The following is a 10,274-nucleotide window of genomic DNA, read 5'->3' as shown; positions in this document are numbered from 1 at the left end:
GTGTCATCTGCCTACTGGTGACACCCAAGACCATGCCTTCAGGCAATCTGGGCAAGGGGGCGCATATAGATGTTAAACAACATCGGGGAAAGTACCGCCCCTTGGGGCACTCCATAGGGCAGTGGGTGCCTTCGGGACAGTTGATCCCCTCGTTGCCACCCTTTGTCCCCAACCCTGGAGAAAGGATGCGAGCCATTTAGTGGTTATTCTTTTAAAGTACTACCAATGGCTTCTATTGTTTTAGTCTGTTTCAGTCTGGAGTGTTTTCCCCAGTTATATCAAATGTTGCTGTCATTTGAAATTGCCCCCACCCCTTCACAGGATACTAGGGTTCCCAACCACCAAGTGGGGACTGGAGATCTCCCGCTATTACAAATGATCTCCAGCAGGGCTTTTTTTGGTAGAAAAAGCGCAGCAGGAACTTATTAGCATAACAGGCCACACCCAACAGCAGAAACTCATTAGCATATTAGGCCACACCCCCATGTCACCAGAAGTGTGGTCATCCAGCCACACCCACCTTTTGCTTCTTATTCTGTTTACCTTGTTTGTGGTCAAAACCCTGGGCTTTTTTTGTAGCAGGAACCCTTTGCATGTTAGGCCACACACACCGAATGTAGCCAATCCTAATGAGTTTCTGCTGTTGGGTGTGCCCTATTATGCTAATGAGTTCCTACTGGGCGTGGCCAACTCGGGAGCCAGCCGAAACTCCGTTCCTGTGCGTTCCTACCCCAAAATAGCCCTGATCTCCAGACAGTAGAGATCAGCTCCCCTGGAGAAAACGGTTGCTCTGGAGGATAGACTTTATGGCATTATACCCGGCTGAAGTCCCTCCCCTCCTCAAACCCACCTTCCCCAGGCTCCACCCCAGAGCTGGCAATGTTGCAGGATACCCAGTTTGAAGTCATGTACCTTTGGGATCTCACATGATGACTGGGGTGTGTCCATTCAAAATATATGCAGTAGCAAGCCTCTCAATCAGACTTTTTGAATGCCACCATTAACTTATACCATTTGATTCTATGCAACAATGTGACTATGATGTTAACCTGTTTAAATGTTTATGAGTATCTACCTTGAATCTTCTGGGTAAAAAGGAAGATGCATGTTGAAATTATATTGTACAGAACCATAAAGGACAGGTATTGATAAACTGTTGTTGGATTATTGCCCGTTGTATATCGTCATATTGCCCTTCCACTTTTGTCTCAGAATTCCAGGTTCTCTACCTGCCTCTGTCTAAAGAATTTAATGGCTTTGCTAATGAATTCTTAATATGTATTCAATAGATGAACCTTTTATTTAGGCAGACAAAAGGTTTGAAGCTTTATTGTCAATTCATCCACAAGAACTGAGATGTCAGGTGTACAATTGCATTAGTAGAGAATATCTGTGATATCAGGTGCGGGAAGCATAAGAGATAAACATCAAATCTATTGAAGTGAATTGAATTCAAGGAATTCTAGTTTTTAGATAACGAAGGCGTAACAAGCATATCTAAATGGTTTGATATGTGAAATTGCCTTGAATAAACCATGACATCTCTGTCACATCAAGAAACACCAGGCTAAGTCTGCTATTCAGCTGTCTTCCTAACATTTGAATTATTAATACATTTAGTAAAAAGCATTCAGCAACAACACGATTTTTAAGCATATGTAGGATCTTTTGCAGAGGCTTAAAAAAACTTGAGTGAGGCATCTGCATTAGGTAAAGAAAAGGCTTCTGTAATGGTAAGTTGTAATTGGTGACCCATAGAACTCTTTCCTCCTGCCAACCAGCAGTTTGAAAGCAAGAAATTGCAAGTAGATAAATAGGTACCGCTTCGGTGGGAAGGTAACAGCATTCCGTGCACCTCAGTGTTTAGTCATGTCAGCCACATGACCACGGAGAAGTCTTCAGATAGCGCTGGCTCTTTGGCTTGGAAACGGACATGAGCACCGCCCCACTAGAGTTGGATTTGACTACCCTTCGAACAAGGGAAACCTTTACCTAGAACTCTTTCAGACCTGGGATTCTCCTCTGCAAGTCTGAAATAAGAGCACACTTTTCTGTGACGCAGGTATTGTGGTAGACACCTTGAATTAGTTTCGTGTGGGTAGCCATGTTAGTCTGTAATAGCAGAGCAAAATTCAAGTCCAGTAGACCCTTAAGAAACTGACAAAGATTTCCAGGGTACAAAGTTTTGTAAGTCAAGGTTTTGCATTATGGCCTTATAATTAGCTACCCTGAATGACAGGGTGGAAGAGTCATACATTTCTTCTCTATCGATTCCTTTGTTACCAGAGACAGGAGATGGAGACGTCCTCCTTCAGCAGTGGCAAAAGAAGAACTGAGGGAGGGAGGGGCTGTTCCCCCTTTTATAGGCGTTGAAGGTGGGAAAGCAACTCATGCCATCAGAAGCTTTTGTATTATTCACGGCATGCCTACACACGCTCAGTTCCCGTGCACAACGGCACAGAAGACACAATGATGAACACCAGAGTTTCCCATTGCTACTTAAAACTACCAGTCCAAAGAAGGGAAAACATGATTATTTTTGATGTTTTTAAATGTCCCAGAGCTGCAGCAGCTCTGCTGATTCTGAAAGACGAGTCAAGTACAAATCTAATCCTACAGAAATAACATGTAGAGGTGAATGGACAGACGTTTCACTGCATTCTGCAGAAAAGGCTGCTCCCAAACGAAAAATAATCTAACACTGATTTTAATCAAAACATATTGTACAGCTTTATTTATTTTACAAGTAAAATAAAAAAAAACATTCTTTATTTTAACACACATACCTCTAAGCTTATACCCATTCACGTACAGGTATCTTCCAGCTGCTGTATTCTATAGGTCTACAGAAGAATTTCCAAACACCACTCTTTGATTTTTCATGGTCTGTAAACATTTGTCCCAGTTTTGTAAAGTGAAAGTTGGAAGCCGAAAGAAGTTACCGCTTTTGGATACCTCCCGCTATAAAAACGTGCACAAGGACTGGTCTAGGAAAGAAACTGGGCGAGGGGAGCAGAAGGGCATACGAGAACCTGTAAAGTGGGTCGTATGGCGTTTCTGCAGAGAATCTGCCATTGGACAGATGATTACAAATTGTCACCTCTTACTACAGTGACTGCCTGTTAAGCAAACAAAGGGACAGAAAGTACTGGACTTGGTTCAAGTGCTCCCCTTCCTACCTAAAAAGCGATCAACGGTGCAACAGCCAACAGTGCTTGTCATCTATTAAGCAGAGGAAGAATGGGGCAACTAAGTGCAACAGCAGTCTCCTGCCAAACTAATACAGTTTTTATCATATTCTCCCTTTGTGATCTGCTTAATGCCCTCCCTTCCCCCGCCCCAACAAAGAAAATGCACCAGAATACAAGAATACATTCTACTTTTTTCTAGCTTTAACAGAACTTTTCACGTTGAAAACAATTCAAAATTTTACAGTGTATTTAAATAAGGTGAAAACAACCAAATCAGCTTACATTTTCTTACACATACAAATCTGACTTTTTAAAAAATAAACCCACTATTTCTAAGAGCATAACCAATATAGATTTCATTGTGAACTCCCAACAATAAGGCTTAATAGTTCTATTAAGGCATTTGCACTTATTCACATAACATCGTTTTTCAGCATGTCTAAGAACAGATACTGTTTGGACAGAAAACCCCACAGACCAAAAACCATTAACTCACAAAATCTGTGTAATTCATACATTATATAAATAAACACTTTATAGAAACACTGGAACATTTTGTGCATATTTATCTATTATCTTGCATAATCGAAGAGCCCTAGGAATATTTAAAATAAACTTTCTGTGTGTAGAGTCACCTCAAAAGGAGCCCATAAGTGCAAATAGTCATAAAACCAGTAAGGTAGAGCACACTGCCTTAAAGAATTCAAAATAACAGAAAACCCTCATTACTACTGCATGTATAGGACAGAACTTCCACCATCTACATTTGCCCCTACACTGCCTAGTTTTTCACTGCCAATTATCTGTACAGCTCCATGTCTTCCCTTTGCCCACCTGCAAAGGATTAGCTCATGCTCAAAAGATCACAGAACCAGCCATCACTTTGGCAAGCATGGACCTAGATCTGTAGACTGGGACCTCTGTCACAAACAGGCTGTTATCAAATGCAAATGTACAAAATAGTGAATAGATTCCACCCATTACTAATTTAGAACAATGAACGCTGCAAGGGCATTTTATTTCTTTTAATCACGCTTTCAACAAAACCAACGTGCATAATATTTTCCTCTGACTACAGATATATAAATCTACACCATTATTCTGACTTGGGCTATTCATGTGTAGGTGCGACATTAAAAACTTTTTGGTACAACTAGGTTTTACATAATAAATGTCACCCCTTTTTTGGCCCACTTGTTGCACATAGTCCCTGACAATAGCACTTTTATTGCCAAATTACCAGTTTCAGAGAGTGATATTTGTATCTTGGGTACAAATGTATTTCCTCCTACTAGCAAATATATTGCTGTGTGGATTATTGTTTTCAGGCATCCTACCTGCCTATGAGATACAGTTTGTGAAACAGTAAGGGAGAACTGGGCATGTCCCCTCTTCCTGCTCGTGGCTCTTCATGAAATTTTATTCAGAACCCTTAAATTTTTTGAAAGATGTAAACTCCCTCAATGAATAACTCCCGACCACATGGCCCTGGATGTTTAAAAAAAGGGGGGGGGGGAGAAAACATGCCTGCCTACCATTGTCACAGGAAGCAACCTCCTTTCATTATTATTTTCGTAACTGTACGGACATATACAAAGATATTTTTGTACCATTGTCACTGAAGAGGTATGTCTTTCGGCGGCTAAAAAGTTTGTGTCATTACAGATAGCTCCCAAAGAAAAAAAGAGAACGATGCCATCTCAGAAAAAAATACTTTGCCACCATATCGCCACGTTGAGTTTTCCACAGCCTTATAAAAGGAACTCTAGAAACTATGATTACTGATAACAGTAAGTCAACAAGTTTTGCCTGTTATCTGTGAGAAGGTTCCTCAAAAATAACCACTAATATTATCAGAACTATGCATTAAATATTTTCCTGGACTGTTTTTATTAAATTGGGGGTGTTATAGTAAGATTAAGGCAGTCCTTTATGTTATGGAAACCAACTTAACTTGTGTGTGTAAAGTGCTGTCAAGCCACTTCCAGCTTATGGAGACTCCATGAATTAATTATTTCCAGAATGTCCTATCATTAACAGCCTTGCTCAGGTATTGCAAACTGAGGGATGTGGCTTCCTTTACTGAGTCTACCCATCTTATGTTGGACATAACTTAGTGCTACTCTTTATGCAAAAAAATTTTTTTTTTAGCGCAAATACATTTCCAAAGATTGCTGGAGGGCTAGTTTACACATTATGGCTTCAAAGTGCTCTATGTGACAGCTGGCAAAACATGGAAAGTTAGTTGTGCAGACTTTAAACAAAAAAAAAGATGTGTGGTAGTAGTAGTATACTATAGTTCAATTGTAAACAAAATCCTACGTATGCCGAAATTCTCAGAATCAATTTCCAGTTAAAAGGATCTCAGATAGTAAACCTGAGACCTTGCAGAACTGCTGCCAATCATAACAGCTAATTCTGATTTAGTGTAAAGTGGATCCTCACACAGGATCTGATGTAATATATGAAGCTACAGGGGTTTTTTTTTGGGGGGGATCACTCAATAAACAAAAAATGGAGCAATTTAAAATTAGTTCTACATGGATATGGATAAATGTAATGTAAACTAGTTTTCAGTAACCATAATGGGAAGGATCGCAAAGCAAGTATGTGGAACCTCCACACAAGCAGCATGATGCCGAAGGCCTCACTTTCCCACCATAACTATCCCTCACTAAAGCTTGTTCTAAAAGTCATTGAGTTGAACAAATCCTTGCATAAAAGGGGGGGGGGAAGGGTGATGTTGGCCAATTACCTCCCTCATACTGTTCCTGGGGCCCTTGGGGGACAGTTTTGGGCTGCAGCAGAGGGATGATAAAGCCATCGTTTGTGGGTGGAAATTTTGGCAGTGAATTTTGGCAGGATCGAAGGTATAGGGTCCTCCAGAATGTTATCTGATGTAATATATGAAGCTAAAGGGTTTTTTTTTTTGGGGGGGGGAACACACAGAATCCCTAGCAGGACCATGGACTGTTGGAAGCCATGCAGGGCAGATTTTCAATCCCTGACAACCCATTTAGTGAGCACATTTCTAGTATCTTCTTTTTGGGATGCATAAATATGGCGGAAGAAATAAAAATAAACACAACTATCTGGCGCTCTCATCAGGCAGCACAATTTCCATTTTGGCATGTCGCCTTCCATTCACTACAAAGCGTTTTGCTAGACAAACAAACCTCAGATTTGGCTCTTAATTTCAATTTGGCTGCTTCCATTTTTATCTGTGAGGGATAGGATACATGGCTCATTCTGATGAATCTACACTGATAACTTGCTGCTTTTTTAAAAATTAAGAGCCTCAAATTGTCTATAAATAATTAAAGTACCTGAGAAAAAGATAAAATTCTATCTTAGGTGGAAATCTTTGGAGCTTTTATCAAAAGGCAACCATTTCTACAGAAGACTGTTTAAAACCCTGTACCCAATAGATCTCAAATAAATCAGAATAAGGCCAAGATTACAAGCTGTCATATTAAAAATTTTCTGTGTAATAAATTAATTCTGAAACAAAAACCACTGGACATTTACTATCTTTCTTCATACGCATCCCAATGGTAACATTAGGATATAATGTTGTGCCTCACTGTATGTGCAAGTCTTAAGACAGTGAAAAGTGCCAAGCTTGATTAGACGATGCGTGTATCAGAAACATTTTGCTCTTAAATACAGAAAGAGGGTTGCCGTCAAAAAAATCTTACATTATGAACAAAATGCACATTGCATCCAGAAGTCACGATTTAGCTCTGGGTCAACACATTCCTCATAGGCTTGCTAAAACAAAACCTATATAACAAGATGCCAAAATAACCTATTCCCGAATTTGTAGAAATACAACCAGCAGATACAGTTGTTCAGTCGTCATCTCTGGTAAACATGCTATGACTTTCATCTTCGTAAATCCCCCGTTCATAACGTACTGAAGAGAAGCCACCCCACTGCAGTCGTTTTTTCTTATACAGGAACCATACCAATCCACCAACCAAGGCCAGAACAATTATAACAGCAAAAGCTATCACCGCTCCTGCTTTATTGAAACCTGTCAGGAGAAGAAGGAAGAGCATCATTCACCACAAGAAGTTTGACTGAAACTCTTATTCTGTACAGGGTGACACAAGGTTATTTTCATATTAGCTACCAGAGGAAGCATTCCTCCCACCACTCATTTTCAGCAACAAAAGCTCTTTTGTTCTTCCACACCCTGAAAAGTGTAGCCTTCCCTTTCATTTCCAAAGATGTTTACGACGAAGCCCCTTGCTATAATTGGAAGGAAGGCTCTGTAGGCAAATGGATTCCTATCACCTCTACAGAAGCTTTGTCTGAAGGAGTGCTTATCCTTTCATTTACCATTCTGAGAAGAATATTGACAGCAAGCTACATCTTTAAAATTTTAGAGTATTAGCAGCAGATTTGACGATACTAACACTGAGGGACACTTTCTGCATAGTCCAAAGTTGACACTAACACTGTCTGAGGGACACTTTCTGCATAGTCCAAAGGGTGGCACAGTCATATTATCAAAATAAAATTATAATGACTCAACCAAAGACGCTGAGAAAGCTCTTCTCGGTCACAACCAGCCTTGTCTCAGAAAGCAAGGCCTCACCATAAGGTATTAACAAGTAGGGAAATTTATGTGTGACAAATGGGTCCTTTGGACACCCTGAGGACACAGAATATGGGGCTTTAACGGTCAAGACTAGCACTTGATCAGGGCATATTAAAAATGGCAATTAATTCTGCTTTTTTAACACAGAAAAAATATGGTCACTGGCATTCTCTGTCAACATTCCTAACACATCATTTTGGACCATCTGATGCTTCCTAGAGGCCCACAAAGGCAGTCCAACAGAGAATACTACAATAATTCAGCCTTGATGTGGTAATAGTATGCACGACTATAGCTAGGTTATTCTTTCCCTGCTAAGTCACAACTGGTGCTCCAAACGAAGTTGGCACCTTGAGCCATGAATATTATATGGGCATCTAAGGATAGAGGCAACTCTAGAAGCACCCTCTCTTTCAGGAAGAGGGCTACCTCGATCCAGAGCATGCAGTAAGCCACCAACAAACAGCACCTCCATTTTTTATGGATTCAAGTTCCGTATATCTGCTATGACACAGTCCATTACTGCCTCCAGGCACTTGAATCCATAGCTCCATTTGACAATGATAAAAGGGAGAAATAGAGCTGGGTGTCATCAGCATACTGATGACATATTATACATCCTTTTGCAAACTAAGTATACAGTTTTATGTAGAAATTTTTAAAAAATCAGCAGAGCCCTGCAAAACCCATAACAAGGCGAACAATTTTTGGAACCTGTCTTCCCAAATACAAGCACTTGAGCATGGCGCCCTCCACTCCAAGACTTGACAGATAATTCACAAGGAATTACAGGTGTTAGTACAGAAATCTGCTATCAGATTCAGAATATTCAGCAGACCGGCACTTTACCAGTAGCCATTTTCTCCACTTGCAGGACCAGCATCAGCATACCCTGAGGTGGGGCAGCTGTCGCTGACCCTCCCCATCCATACACCTCCCTGTCTCTTCTCTGTGTGCCCTTTCTTACCCATTCCCTTAGAAGGGCTCCAGCACCCATCTCCCGGCTTTGATGTGATGTACAGTGATGTCACTCATGGTCACCACAGTAGCAGCACGACCAGCTGCATGTACTAGCTAGAGTTGTTGGGGAAAGGGTGGTGCTGAGTGCAGGCAGTAGGGAGGCTGCACACACAGGTGGATGGGTGAAAGGGAAGGGGGCCCCTGTGCACTGTCTGCAAAGAGCCCATCGGGGTGTGCATGTGCGCTAAGTGCTCGCACATGCAGCCCCCTGCCAATGGTGCAAACGATGCTGCCCCAACACTGTTTCGGGTCAGGGAAACCGTACGGGGGAGGAGAAGCTGTATGGGCCCCTGTGGCACTTCTGACCCTGCAGATGCTCACAGTGATCACAAGGTATATGTAGTGTGTAGTTTGGACCTAAGATAAAATGACGGTCAGATATGGAGGCTGTGTAGCAGCAGTCTAGTTAGTATGCTAACAGAATCCCTATTCTGTCCGTTGCATGTAGCACCACTTAAGAACATAAGAGAAGCCAATGTTGGATCAGGCCAATGGCCCATCTAGTCCAACACTCAGTCACACAGTGGTCAAAAATACCAGGTGCCATCAGAAGGTCCATCAGTGGGGCCATTGTATTATATATTAATATTTATATTATAATTTAAAATTTATATTTTTAAAATCACAGGATTAATTGTTGATGGCATACAGTTTTTAAAAATCTAAATTATTTAATACTGAAATAATTTAATATAGACCAGAGCTGTCAAACGTGCGGCCCACGGGCCATATCAGGCCTGTCAATGGCTGCAATCTGGCCCGAGAGCTGCTGACTCTGACCTGTTTCCAGCTTCCTATGTCGCAGTTCCTTCTGGACAGTCTCTCCTAGTTCCTGCTTCATTGCCCTAGGCAATTTTATAAAGCAAGAAATCTGAAATGAATCATAGGTTTAGAACAGATAGCTATAGATGTTACTTAAGGAAAAAGGGAAGGCAGGATTGCTAGTTACAAACACCCTGATGCCCTAATTATATCAGCAACCTGATAAGGAAGACAGAGCTCCTATAGACAGACAACACTGCCTATATAATGTGAGTGCAGGTTGAAACTGTCAGCGCCATGAAGCCTAATATCATCAAATCGTCTAATTATTAGCTGCTATTATTTTATCACTTTACAGTAATCAAACTGAAATGCTTACCTAAGGAACTAAAGGTTGGATTCCTCATAGGCGCAGCTTGTGCAGGAAGAGCTCTGTATAGCACTCAGTGGAATCCATCCTTCCCTCTCACTTTTGGACTTTGGCTGTATGTACACTCTAGGGCCCTCTTCTATACTGGACTCTATCCCGTTGCCTGTAATGGATGCTGCACCACTTGGAACACACAGCCAACAGCTAACTAGGGAGGGAGGACAGCTCTACTCCTGAGCCTTATGCCAATTTCTTGCCTGCACAGTTTTGCATGGAGAGAGATGGATCAGTCCATACTGACTATAAAAGTATGAGAGAAAGAGTG

General features: G+C 41.2%; 1 protein-coding gene across 1 annotated transcript in view; it reads right to left on the bottom strand.

Annotated features, from left to right (window-relative positions):
• Positions 1–4,682: 4,682 nt before the first annotated feature.
• The window catches only part of LY75 (lymphocyte antigen 75), a 97,324-nt gene continuing 91,732 nt past the window's right edge, over positions 4,683–10,274 (bottom strand). Inside the window, 1 exon segment of the mRNA XM_015420879.1 lies at positions 4,683–7,227. Coding sequence (XP_015276365.1) covers positions 7,043–7,227 — 185 coding nt within the window. The 3' untranslated portion in view covers positions 4,683–7,042.

Source organism: Gekko japonicus, unplaced genomic scaffold (genome assembly GCF_001447785.1).
Source record: "Gekko japonicus isolate JY-2015 unplaced genomic scaffold, Gekko_japonicus_V1.1 scaffold2322, whole genome shotgun sequence".
In the NCBI taxonomy this organism is placed as follows: Eukaryota; Metazoa; Chordata; class Lepidosauria; order Squamata; family Gekkonidae; genus Gekko; species Gekko japonicus.
The sequence above is the reverse complement of the archived record's forward strand: the minus strand, read 5'-3'. Positions and strand labels throughout refer to the sequence as shown.